General features: G+C 36.6%; 1 protein-coding gene across 1 annotated transcript in view; it reads right to left on the minus strand.

Annotated features, from left to right (window-relative positions):
- LOC121320710 (beta-galactoside alpha-2,6-sialyltransferase 2-like) overlaps positions 1-14,763 on the minus strand; it is a 30,746-nt gene that overhangs the window by 3,848 nt on the left and 12,135 nt on the right. The window contains exons 2-6 of the mRNA XM_041259285.1: positions 12,078-12,144; positions 10,376-11,340; positions 3,966-4,063; positions 3,583-3,684; positions 2,694-2,868 (exon numbers count right to left, since the gene is read on the minus strand). Coding sequence (XP_041115219.1) covers positions 2,694-2,868; positions 3,583-3,684; positions 3,966-4,063; positions 10,376-11,306 — 1,306 coding nt within the window. The 5' untranslated portion in view covers positions 11,307-11,340; positions 12,078-12,144. The remainder of the gene's footprint in view (positions 1-2,693; positions 2,869-3,582; positions 3,685-3,965; positions 4,064-10,375; positions 11,341-12,077; positions 12,145-14,763) is intronic.

Below are 14,763 nucleotides of genomic sequence, written 5' to 3' on the forward strand. Positions count from 1 at the left end.
AATTTATGCTATAAAAGTGTGTAATACACTTTTATATGCTGCATTTTCTATGGTTTATTTGAGACATTTAAATTTGTGTAGGATCTCTTTACAAGGTATAGCTCTGCTGTGATCAAACATTATTTAAATTAGAATGGTGGTAACCATGGTTTTGTTGCATGTTCAATACGATAAGAGACTTCGCTAAATGAGACGTTTTTCAAATGGCATAAAGGTCAATTTCACCCACTCTGCTTGAATTGAAAAAAACCTGGTAAATTATTTCTAAAATAAACATCGATATTAAATCGTTGATTTGGCAAGAAAATCAAAATCAAAACAGTAGCAAGCCTAATTATAACCATATTATGCACATCTATAAAAAATATGCCCACATGAGTTACACAACTGAAAGACACCATTTTCTAAGAAGTTTTGAGTTGTAACCTGGGCTCTACATTAAATGATTAAAAAATTAAATGTTGTAGCTTGTTTTTATTGATCAACAAACACCAGCTACAATCAATTAATATCTCAGTCTATATTATTCTAAGATAGATACACATGTAGGGAGAAAAAAAAAAATCATAAAGCTGGATTTTTTTTTGTGTTAATCATGAAATATGAAGTCCTTCGTCTTTCTGCTGCAACATGGTTTTCCGTAAAGGTTCACTGGCTCTAAAGTAAATCCAGGACTAGGTACCCAGGTAGTCATTTGTATTTAAAAAATAAATAACTAAAAAGTTACCTATGTAAAATGTAAATGGCTAATGCCTTAGGAAATGTTAGTAAGCAAATAAGCAATAACACAGAGAAAACTTTCTTTGTGTGTTCTTAGCTTAGCTTACCTAGTTTTACATGGTATAAAATAACTCCCTCAAAGAAAACAAAATAAAAAAAATTCCAACATGCAGTGCCCTGAGCAACTGGAATTTAACAATACCTCACTGGGCTTCTGACGTGTCTGTCACTATGAAAAGTTTATACTATACTTAGTATTCATCTCACAATAATGATGCTAATGACTACTAAATACTGAAGTGCAAAAACTGACAATTCTATTATCAAGAAGCCTAAATTAAAAGATGCACTATCAGCAGCAGTCGAGTTTGTCACAAGTCAGGTGGACAGAGCACAGCTCTTAAGGTGTATGAATTGAGTGAATGTACACAGTGTTCTTTTATTTATATGTGAAGCTCTGCATGGTGGAAAAGAATGTTAGCATTTTTAATCAGTCACTGACATTCCCAACTACCTTGAAAGCAAGAGAACGGGAGGATGATCCTGTCTCAAATAAATAATGGAATACAGTACAGTATATAAACCTGCATTTGCACCTCTCATCACCCAGTATATAAATCCAACTGGCACATTTATGTATGACTTACGTTTGTACAGAAAGACAGACAGGCACTACTCAAACAGGTCCTTCCCAACTGGGCAAATGCCTTTGTCATCTGTTGCAGAACAAGAAGTAATATGGGTATCGCAACATGGGCATACTTGGGTACTTTTCTAAACATGATCACAGGTTATTATAAACTATTTAAAATGAAGCTCATTATTGTTTTTTTTACTTTTGGCTTTGCTTTTAATCTATAACTTAAGGAATAGAAAACAAGAACATTAAAACAGTACAAGTTACTTTGGAGGACTCTCAAGTCTCATTTTAAATTGAACTCTGACATTATTAGCAATTACAATCAAATACCTAGACTATATGATGCACTGTATAAATAGTACTACACAACCAGAGCCAGACTGCCAGCAGCGATGCCCCGGTACACATATATCAATCAATAATAAATGGTAACTCACTAAACACAATAACCTGTGTAACTTGCACAGTATCTTAAAGAGTACAACTCAAATAGCAGACTTACACATTGTAGTTTAACAAAGCATGTAACTAATGATCATCTTGCTATTAGCCATATTGCCATTAGCCTACACTGTATCTGGCATAGTAATATTCCAAAACCATTTGGTGAGGATAGGTGGCTAGATGATAAAAGCACAACGACAAGTTTGGCTGATGCACTGCAGTCCACATGGAGGAAGACTGAATATCACATACACTTGCATTAAAAGACGTAATTAAATGACATAAGCTTAGCATACAGTTTCCTAGGTCTTTGGCCATTGATGGTTTAAAGAGACCCAGAAAACCTGCAGGATTGTGCCTGTTCATGACCAGGATTGGCCACCCCAGATATAGATTCAGTAACTGGTATGAGATATAGGGCACCTGCCGTCATTTTGGATTATGCCCTCTTGTGGTGAGAGCAAATATATACACACACACACACACACACACACACACATACATACATATATATATATATATATATATATATATATATATATATATATATATATATATATATATATATATATATATATATATATATAAATATAAACCTTCTATAACTTCATGTTAAGGATTCAAGCTATGATGACAGGCAAGTGCTTTAGCGCTTGAAAAGCCCCTACTTCAGTCTCATGCAATGCTTACTAGGATAATCCTTTTAAACAGCCCAGTGGACTAATATTTTGTGTTCTCTGGATCTTGGTCATGACATTGTATGCACTGCTTTACAATAAATAAAGCGGTATTATTTTATATAGTTCGTCAGACAGTTTAAGACAAAGCTACTCTGAAAGCCCCTCAAACGTGTGTATCGCTACAGTGAAACCAGATGGGTTCTACTCACCTATAAAGCCAGAGGAAGGTGGATTGGGCTGAATTGTCTCCAGGGTGTTTCCCTGGATTACATCCCACAGCTGCCAGATGAATTTAGGGTGGAGTATATAGAAGGGCTGCACCGGGTGCTTTCTTCGATATTCCACATAGGGTGTGAAAAGGTTGTAGTCTGGATTCTTATACCACTGTAACAATGGAGCTTTAGTTAGGAATCTGAATTAATCTGCAAGAGGTTTTGTCAGCTTTGGCTCACTGGTCCATATGTGGAACGCTTGAAGTACTGTATATTCATTTCAACATTTTACATGAAGGATTTTTTTTTTAAAAAGAGCAAGATTTTATACCAGTAACTAATTTAAAAAAAGACGATTTCCCTTCTGTGAACTGCATTCGGAACTCTGAATGCAAGTTAAGAAACCTCAACGTTCTAAAATAGCATTCATGTTCATCATGCACTCTGGTTATCAAGACAAAAATCACCATTCTTTCCTACGTCAGTAAAGCTTAAAGCTATTATATCAGAATTCGTCATAGCATGTAGCCTACACAGCAGCAGAGCCTCTAATCTGGGCTACAGTAGTACAGTCGTCTTTTTCTAATGTCCATATTATCTCCAGGCATTATAAATGGGTATCAAATGTATTTTATTTCTCAGCCTCATTTATATATATTATATATATATATATATATATATATATATATATATATATATATATATATATATAAGTATATATATATATATATATATATATATATACACACACACACACACACACACACAGTTAAACATTGCTTACACCTGGCCCATTGTTTTATAATCAAATGTCATAGCAGTAGCCAATATATTCAGGAGCAAGGAGGATTTCTTGTTACAGTTATACATTAAATAAGTTTCGTACCTTGTGGAGATTTACTGAGTAAGGGGCTGGATCCCAGGCAACCAGCGTGACATCTCTGTACAGTGTGCTGGTATTGAAGCGGTAGTTTGGATTGGCAAGAATCTATTTAAAAAAATAAAATAAAAACAAAACACAGTACTGGAAATACTTTTGCATGTTTGTTTGTTTTTTGTAATTTGTGGTCCTAAGAAGTTAGTATGGTAGATATCTTTTGTGTTTTTCACTGAGTCCTGGTATGTTTTTTTTTTTTTTCTAGCCCTGCAAATGGCATTTTAATGTCTTACCCCCTTTTTTTTTATGTCTGTATCAACACAATGTCTCAAATCCTATACCTCAAGTCTCCCACTGATATTACTGTACATTACAGATAAAAGAGGTCTCACCTGGGAATTAATAATGCGAACAGTAGTCTTATTTCCCACATCCTTCTGATAACCCTCTAATGGGGCAGCATTGAACCTCAAGACTGCTTCATGGGAATCTGAGAAGAGTCCAGTTAGAAGCAGACAGTCAAACATATATTCATAATAATAATAATAATAATAATAATAATAATAATAATAATAATAATTATTATTATTATTATTATTAGAATAAATCAAAGGCACCAGAAAGAAAATATACTTCAACAGGTTTGTCTCAAGGTTAGGAGCCCCACTTGACACTAGACAAAAGTGATAACCACAAAATATACTGTTCCACTTCGCTTGGATTTCTCACACGCCACTGCCTTCACGTAAAACACATTAACAAAATGTTTGGAAATGACACTGAGAAAGCAAAATCTGTTTTGGTGTGCAGGTGTCTGTGCTCACAAGGTCAAGATGACAGGCTGCCCCAAACAGATCAGGAAAAAAAAAAGAAAGTTATGATCAAGCACCAAATCAATACAACAGTTCTCATAGAGCAAATACAGGACAGACTAGATTTCTGCTGGAAACACGTGTCATCCATTTTTCCAGAGTGCAGGAACTAATCTGGGCCAAGGAAGGACTCCTGGGGACTAATAAATTGGTTCACTATATTTGTCTGACATACAGTACAGTTTCAGAAGGGACTGTTTAGATTGAAACTAGGAGGCACTATATATATATATATATATATATATATATATATATATATATATATATATATATATATATATATATATATATATATATATATATATATATATATTTTTTGTAACAGACTATAACTAATCTGAAATTTAGATGCCTCTGACAGTGCTCGAGTACACAGAATTTGCAGCTACAATGTGCAGTAGTGTATATGTTTTGTCTTGTGTGTGCAGCAGCTAAGGTTTTAAAATGGTTCCCTTTATTTCCACAGTGCCAACTTCACTGTGAATGCCATTTAATTTTTATTATCTAAATATTTACAGCAGCAAATCAGGATGGACCCCGTGTGTTACGTGGAGTTCCAACAACTTTGTCAAGCAGTAAATGCAATCTGAACATCGGATCACGTCACAAAACGACCTCATCATTGTTCGGATGAAGATCCCAGTGCACTTTGAGGGTAGGCTCTCCTGGTACCTGCAGGGCAAATGTTGAATTACAGCTAGAGTCACTGCATCCAAATTTTCACACGCACCAAATTCCCTCAGATACAACACTTAAGGGTGGCAAAATATGCTTAAATGTCTACTATTATTTACTTAAAATGTATGACCTCCTTACGTTCAACACTGGACCTCTGCAAATCCTATACATATATACATTGTATGGGCCCTCTTTCAATACAAATTTTTAAGAATAATAAAAAAAAAACGCAATTGGTTTATACAACTATAGGCTGCATTTGTGTGTGCCTGTGACACTTGTACTTTCAAATTTCAATTCAAGATATACAGATTTACTGCACAAACAGGTGGTGTGAAATCTGTAGTTGTCACACAAAAAGCTTTTAATGGCTAGATGGGAATGCAAAGAGAAACAGCTGAGCTGGAAATGAAAGATAAAATGTTTATAATAGTATAATAACCCAATAGGGCTTGGTATTTGGGAAAAATGAAATTCACTGGTTTCTCAATTATTACTCCTCTTTCTACGTTTAAAAAAAAAAAAAAAAGAAGCTGACTGTAACCATGCTATGGTTTTTATTTCAAGGCTATTTATCTCTGAAGAGGGTTAAAACAAATCATAACGGGGGTAGTTCACTGCTCAAGCCAGTTTGTGTGTAACATAGATCAGCAGCACCACCAAGTGGTTATTTAGTATAGTGCTGTTACATCCACACACCAAGTGGTAAAAAACCTAAACAGAAATTATAGTCTTCTTTAGTCATCACAGTTTTTAATGCAAGTTCTTTAAATCCATTTAAAAAATAAATAAACATCATACAAATCCAACTGCCTGTAAAGCAGTGGTCAAAGTAGATCTATTTTAAATCTGCTGTAAAGTTGCCTAAAAGATGAACATACAAGATAAGACATCAGTCAGGTGTGTTCTATAAAGCTTCCTATGTATTATCTAGACTTAAGTAATACACCCACATTTATTTACACCAAAAAAATTAAATAAACAAATATACAAACAAAGGTCCCCCTTACACAGGCCTCTTAAACCCCATTATAAAACAATACACTGGTCTCTTTGTAGCAGTCCACTAATAGCAGCTCTGCTGCCCCCCTTTCCTCTAATTGCAGTCACTAGGTAAACTGTAGCCCTTTTCAGCAGAAGGGTCAGTCAATGAACTGACTCATTGTCCAATTGCCCAACCAATTAGACTCAGGGGGCGCTCGATAGGCAGAGCGCTCCACAGCGTTTCGTGGTGATTTCTACTGAACGACCTGCACGGCGAGAGCGCTTCGTAACGTCAGCTAACATTCCCAGGAGCTTGCTCAGTGGACATTTCAAAATGGCGGAGGCACAATACCAGAGCGATGACTGTGGTGTAATTTCCCCACACACTGGACTTTTTGACCAACATATCAGTACGCGTTCTTTTTCGTCAAAAAAAATATTAAAATTAACAGCATAATTAAATCGACTGTTTTTACTTTTTAAATGAAGTAATCTGCAGCATCACATTCAACATTCGAAACCTTCAGCTTGTTATTGTTGGTTCAGCCGACCTTGCATTAAGATATATTTTCTAAACTGCATTTAAAAAGAAAAATAATGGACGAATAGCGCTGTGTTAAAGGTGAACTATATGTAACGTTAGAGAGTTAGATAGATAGATAGATAGATAGATAGATAGATAGATAGATAGATAGTTTTGGTATTTCTGCGAGATTATTCAGCTTAACAGTGTATTTTGGCTGAAAAAGCACAGCAGTACAGGCTACTGCAAAAACTTGAAACACTTTTTTTGTGGCAGTAGAGGGGACGCTGTAACAAGAGAACAGTGTTGCATTACTATTGAACCAACAGCACATCATAAACACAATTCTACATGTACTGTAAGACTCAAATCCTATTGGAACGAAAAAAAGAAGCAAAACAGAAGCACTTCAATTGCAGTGGAGCAGAAAAGGCAGGTTCAGGAGCTCATGGAAATGCAGAAGGATAAAAAAAAACTACTATAGTCATTCACAGATGTATTCAAAGAATCGTTGGAGAAATAATTTCTTTGGAAAGTTTTATTGTTTTTTATTTGCCATATAAAAATATAATAGAAACATCTTAATTGCATGCGTAAGTGGCACTGTAGCCACCTGTAAATAAAACATGCAATATGCAGCAGTTGTATTTATCCAAAACACAGAACTTCCAAAAAAAATTGTAGAAATATATTGGGATTTATTATAAGCACAGCATACATGAAAAACTACCTAGTGCACATGTATGTCCATGCTCAAAATGGAAAAGATCTTGTAGCAAAAAAGTTATGTGGAATTGTAGATAACAGCTATCAGATAACTTTTCTGTGCTAAATCACAAAAATACATGCAGCACTGATGACCAGGGGAATGATAACAACTCGTGACAGAGCAATTTTTTGAGAAGATACGTGCAGAGTCTCCAAGCAGGTGGTAGTCTGAGTATATATATATATATACATATACACACACACACACTTATTTTGACTTAAATTCTGTAGCCTACATTGATAATATCAATCATATACAGCACTTCACAAGCTTCAAGTGTAACCAATACTTACGTATTTTCTGTATTTCAATACAGTTAACATATATAAAACTTCCTTCAAATGTTGATCTCTCCATCTGGAAACGTACCTTGAGCGAGATATCACAGTACAGAGGAACAATGCTCTCAACGTAGTGTTCAATCCGTACAGGACTCTTGCATGTGTCTGAATTCACTGCCGCTAAAGCCATAGTGTTGGCTTTCGATGCAAGTGCAATAGAGGCATTAAACAGCGGATTTTCTGCACTATCTTCCAGAAATTCATCCAAAAGCAATGCTAGTGCTGTGTTTTACACCATCTTTAAAGCTCGCTCCTCGTAACACCCTGGGTGCGTTCATGGCGACCATTCTGCGCAGATTCTGTGCAGAATCTGACCAATTTAGCCAACGGGTATGTTTACGGAGCTCACTCTTAAAAGACCATTGGCTAAATTGGTCAAATTCTGTACAGACCCTGTGCAGATTGATCTCTGTGTATGCCACCCCCCATCCCCAAGATATGGTGGAGCATGCATACCATAGCAAAAACGAACTCGGAGGAGTAAAAGCAGCCGCACAGTGCCTTTGATCACATTTCACGATACCTGCTGGGCAATGAAGGACGGATTGGTCTTTGAGTTTTTATGATACAGCACATTTTGGGTTCTTTTTGGAAAGCTGTTAACAGTAAACGTGAGTATAAGCAACACAGCAATAAAAAAAAAGAAAAAAAAATAAGAAATTTGAACATTGAGCAGGAGCCGCAGAAAAGGTACTGAAATTCCAATAGTTTCCACAATGTAAACCTTCCACCGAAGCCCACAGGGGGCACACTGTCTACCCAAAATACAGAATGTTTCATTAATTTTATAGACCAATGATCATAGTGCCGCTAAAGTATTAGTTGTGGCCAGCACAGACAAAATTTTGACCCTGGAATAGTGAAAAGGCCTTAACTGCATTTGCCAAAAATAGCAATGCAATGATGATAATCAGATGAACCGTTTCCAGCATGTATGCTGTACAGTAGAGAAGGATAATGGGAATCACTGCAACATATTGTATGACAATTATTGGTATTAAAATGTGAAGTAGGACATATTGTGTAAAGTGTACCTGATCCAAAAGTCTCCTTAGCCAATCTCATCTCTACTGCAAGACCTGTTTTACAGTATTGTTTTTTTATTTTGCAGGACCCATTTAAAATCCCCACTTAAATAGCATTTCATTCTACACTGTACTGTAATTTTCAAGATGAGTTTTACTGTGCTCACCCTTTCATTAAAGGTATGGCGTCGAGGTATATAACAGTTTAAGCCTGATTAGCACTAGTATTGGACAGCTAAATGTTAAGGTAATATTGTCCAATATTACTGCCAATTAGGATCTGTGAGAACAGCCCGGAGTTTCTTGAAAAATCTCTTTTTTTTTAAATGCAGCAGATTTAAAAAGGATTGACAGTATTTCATCCCATCAAAGAGAAAGCAAAACAGCTGTAGGCGTGGACTAGAAAGGGCATTATTTATAGATTAGACTTTCAACTTCAATAAGTACAATGCACATCATTTATTTATTTTTGGCTGTGTGACAGTCTCCACTAGGTGGCAGACTAAGCCTTTTTCTGTTCTTAGTTCCTGCCATCAGTCAAGTCAGTGCTCATGAAGAACAGAAGAAGCTTATAAGACAGTTATGTAAACATAAGAACTAATTCACTGAAAGCAGTAGTTCACGTGCTCTGCTGCTTCTATTAAACAGGCCAACACTGCTCTGCTCCTGTGCTGAAATGCGATTCATACAGCGCCATTGTGCTATTTTAATTACACCTCAAAGGATTTTATTTTAATGGTTTTGCCAATGGTAATAGACAGAGACAGAGGTAGTTAAGTAATTCAACATGCAACATAGTGATACATTTCTGGGCTGTTCAGGGACATAGCTGGTCCATTAACAATTCTGCACTATTACTGTTTAAAAAAGCATCTACAACGTGAGACTCATGAACCTGGGGCACTAAAGATACTGAAGACTGCCTGAAGGGCTCCCAATAGTTTCAAATAAGCAGACATTCAAAGAAGAAAATGACCATTATTCCATCTTACTCATTAAGCTTGTCTACTGAAATCCGTACGCTGCCTTTGGATGATTACCTATCAAGGGTGGCAATCTGCAGCGCTGTTATTATGGTGCCAATGCATACCAGCACCACTGAAACATTACGTCTGAACAGTAACCCTGACGTCACCGAAGGCCAGTTCCACCAGCTCCCTTTTCGATACTATAACTTTTTAGAGAGATGGCATTAGAGAGAGCTGCATCCACTATCATAGAGCTGCGTGTGGTGTGATAACACATCTGACATTTAATCATGCAGAACAAAAACTGCCCCCATCTGTCCTCAGGGTAGCGATTCTCAAAGAGTAAATGTTATTTTTATTGAAAGATAAGATATTTCGTTGAGCTTCATAATATGCAGTACAATCAATCACTGGTAACACGTGGAGTCTTGAAAATCACTAGAAGCATTGCATAAAAAGGGGTTTCCACTATTTGTCAGCCCTTCCCGAGAGAATTACCATGCATGTATCCAACAGAATCATGTGATACATTTTGTATAATTCACAAGTTCAACATTTGCTAAATGAAGATATCGAACAACCCAAAAAGCTGTACATAGGAGCGTTTATCTAGTCATTTTCATCACGCATGTTCATGCTTACCAATCTCTTTCCCCAAAGAGGAGTTCAGCATTGCACCTGCAGATGTGACAACGGCACAGCTCCTGAAGCCTGAAGGATGGAGTTTGTCGATGGAAACCTTCGGGACGTGCTTCTCCCATCCGAGTGTAGAAAAGGGCATCTCCGTCCCATCCAGAGTCCTCACTTTCAGCTGGTTCTTCATCTCACAAAGCAGTTTTTCCTTGCTTAGCTTTTTATCGTTCCTCTTTCCTCTGAAGTATACATGGTGTTTGTTGGCATTCATGTAGTCTTTCATGGCCTTCTGCAATCGTGGGTTCAGCATCTTGGACGACACGTTCCCTTTCCACAGCTTTGAAATGACAGACTTCGATTTCATAAAATAGTATTCCTCTAAATCATATCCCATCCCTAACCCCTTCTCCTTCTTGCGCATGGAGTTTCCTCGTCTAGAATTCTTCCTCCACTTCAACCGAATTTGGTTTTCATCAGTGCCTTCTTCCCCAGGGAGTGGTTTCTCCATGTGTTTGTTAATAAGGCTTTTAGGTTGTTGCTGACCAGCAGCTAACATATTATCTTCATTGCTAGTCCTTTTCATTTGACTTCCTCTTTGCCACGCGGATTTTACGGTGTTGTCAAAACTCGACCAACTGTCTATAATTAAAGTGTCTGCTGCCTGCTTGTCAAGGTCTTGGTTATAGATTATGTCATTACGGCTATTGGCATCAGAAACCGGAGGGTCTTTTACAGATCCCATGATGACCCGGTTGTTACCCTGAATAGGGTTCAGCCTTCTAGTCTCAAAGTATGTTAGGGAGACTGAAGTATGCAGCTCATCCATATGGAGGTCCATGAAGTAGGTAAACAGGGCCAGGATGATGAGGACCCATGCCAGCATTCCAATAAGAACCAGCTGCTTCCATTGTTTAATACTGGATTTCATGATGGAGACCATTCCCAGGCCTTAGAGCAGCAAGTTCAACAAGGGTCTAAAAAAGTAAAACAGGCAGAACATCTTTTTACGTAGAAATTAAGAACATAAAATGTAGCAGAATTTGCTGAATTTGCAGCCCTAAAATTAAGGTCTGTGAAACCAGCCTTAAGTGTTATATATTTATTTAATCATTAAACTCTGTGGTTAAAAAAATAAATAAATAAAATCAAAAGTCCTGTCTAAATTCTTCCATATTTGTTTCTAAAGGAAGTGGGGGGGTTAAGAATTGCATAACATCCTTAGAAATTCCTTCATTCTACAACTGATATCCATTTATTGATGCAGTAACTGTAGCTGAGCCTTCATGTATTCTACTTGAATAATATGCACCAGTGTTCAAATAAGGTTCTGGTATTCCCAATCAGGAGCTCAAGTTTACGCTCTCAGGATTCTGTTCATTTAGCTGTTGCAAGGGTTTGATACCAATACAAAAGATATTTGCATGCACCTGAAAAGTGGGTTGTTGTCATTTTACTTTAAAAAAAACACCCTATTTTCTGGTAACTCACCAATAAACAATCTCCAAGGATTCAATCGGTTTACTCTTTTCACAACCAATGGTTCACTGGCAAGAGCAGAAACTGGACTAACCCTTTTTAATAATTGTTTGACAGGTTTTTAATAGCGGGGGATGTCTTATTTTTCAGAATCTTGAAATCCTGTAATGTTAGGAACTGCACGACTTCTTTTTTGCTAGCTTTTCCATAAGCAAGTCCTGTGTACAGTACTTACCAAAGTGCTGCTACCAAGGCTGGGATTCCACTACACCAGCATGTTGTCTTTGAAGTACTGGATGGCTCTAAAATGGAAAAGAAAACAGATGCATTATTGTCTTGACTGTTCTAGCATATACAGTAGGTTGGTTTTCAGAAAGGCTTTAGTGTGGATGAATCATTTTCATTGTACAACACCATATACACAAAGAGGTTCTGCAGTCATATTGGCTTTGGTGAAGATTTCTAAATCGATGCACAGGGGCTACGTTTTGATGATACTTTTCACTTAGTCAGCTACAGCAAAAATGTAGAAGTTAGAACCTCAATGCTAATGCCTTGACGTAATAAAGCTGTGCAGATACTGTATCATTGGCCAACCACAAGAAATTCCCAGGGAACCAATTTCAGCTCTGAATGCGAGAGATATTTTACTGTATACATGACACAATCAAAACAAGGTTTATTTTAAAACAAACTACAATACTAAAGCAGACTGCACATTTAGGTTACAATAAGTAGTACATGTATTTATAATTTTAATAAAAGTGTTCTGTAACCCTTTAATGTAAACCAGAACACTTCACATTTACATGTAATACTCCATCCAGCTGCAATCATGTATCATTACTTGTATTGTATCGTTACTTGGTATCTATAGACAGGATCTGAAACCTTTTGACCTACAGTGGTGACAGATTTAAGCCTCAAATATGCAGCCTTGTACAGAATTTTTTTTTAAAAAAGGTTACACCCCGTTTCCAGACCTCCCAGGCACACAACCACATATCACATCCAAATCTTGTGATCCAAAGAAAAATAAAGTTTATCTCTGAAGCCTGTGATTATAATATTGCAAATAAGGAACTTTTCTATGTAGATGGAACTTTAACAGGGTTCCAGAATGGAATGAATTGTAATCTTTCAGAATTCTTCAGGGTTCCAAACTGAACGGATTTTCATTGCGCTAGACCAGTGGCTCTCAAACACATTTTTTTGGTGGCCTCATTTTTCATCTTCCTAAAAATACTAAGTATATCATATGAAAAATAATGAAAATACAAACATATGCACTTCTAAATGTCTTCACTTATTTCTATAATAAAGCCAGTGTTTCTAATTTAAAAAATACCGCAGCCCCTCTCAGCTTTGTACTGGATCTTAATTCCCAGGCCCTTCTAATAATAAACTGGAGACAAAAATCTGGTGTTTTACTAGATTATTATTTTTTTTTATTGCTCTAACAGGTTAAACTTAATTAGTTACCAATAATCAATCACATAAATTAACACAATACCTAACCTAAAAGTACATTACTAACATATTAAAGGAATACAAAAACTGCTTTCACTTTCCTGTTCCAATTACATGCTGCACAATTCTCAGCTAAATCTAACAAAAGTATAACGATTGGCGGAAGAGAACTAATACTCCAGAATAGCAACTTGTGAAGGCCTTTGCCCCACTCAATTAACTACTGTATAAATGCAGACGATGTCAACAATTTTAGAAACTATCATGCAAATTCTGTCAAGGTGATAAAGTGCAAGGTGCATCTAATACCTAGTAACCGTAATTTAAGGCAGACGTGGATTTTTGCTTTCAAATTCACATGCAGCAATGTTCGTTCAGATATTCAGTAATAGGATTACTCCATACCGCTGTTTTCACATTGCACGCTCTTCTCTCAAATCAACCAATGAGCACTGACACAAAGCAAAGTATGGAGATTTGTGACGCATGCCAAAATTAAACCTGACCAGAATGAAAACTCGGCCAATCAACCTGCAGGGATTATACGGACGTCAATGCTCGCCAATAGCAGCAAACAGAAGCAGAATGAGGAATTAGAATGCAGGCAGCATGAACTGTGCTGAATGAAAGCTGGACAGCAGCGCCGATTATGAGAAAAGGCGATTAAGAGAGGAACTGCTGGAGGGCTAGTGTGGCCGCATCAAATCCTGCTGGTGGCCACATTTGAGAAACGTTGCGCTAGACAGCAGTTTGATTTTTCTGGTTTTCAGGATTGTGGTGCCCAAGCCAACCAATTTGTCGTATGAGCTGAGCCAGTTATTTGAAAAATTACACTGCAGTTATCTATAAAAACACATAAGAAGTCAAGTATACTTCGTGTACGCTGGCATACCGGTTACTTTTGAATACAGAAACACCGGGAGCTAAAACAGCAGGAACTGAGAACTAGGGTTTTCCCCCCACTGTTCCATTCCTGTACTCAGAACTTCATTTGAACAATCTGGTGTCAATTAGGTATGTGTGTAATTGTAGAGGAACCATCAAGAATGCTACTTTATTAGTAAGGCTGTACTTTTTTCAAGGTTATCTTTAAATTTATGAAAAAAAAAAATTAATTTAAATTTAATGATTTCTGTGAAAATTTGCTGGACAATAACTGAATGAAAATTCTTTTTTTTTTTTTTAAATGTGACCATGCTATTTTTCCTCTTTAATAAATTTGATGTTTAACTGTGGAACTATTTATTTTAAGACTGATGTGCCATTAAAAAAAAACAGCCCAGTTTGATTGTCTACCAAGTAAACACAAATGAATGCAGATGGATCCACGTATTATCAAGAATTTAAAAATCAACATATTGTAATTGAATTAGCCTTAAAATGCCAACCACAGCACCGACTGCACCATAAAGCACACTTGTATGTTACTGCTAATGGCTTTAAATTTAGAA

The sequence above is a fragment of the Polyodon spathula genome, chromosome 9 (assembly GCF_017654505.1).
Source record: "Polyodon spathula isolate WHYD16114869_AA chromosome 9, ASM1765450v1, whole genome shotgun sequence".
Taxonomy (NCBI): domain Eukaryota; kingdom Metazoa; phylum Chordata; class Actinopteri; order Acipenseriformes; family Polyodontidae; genus Polyodon; species Polyodon spathula.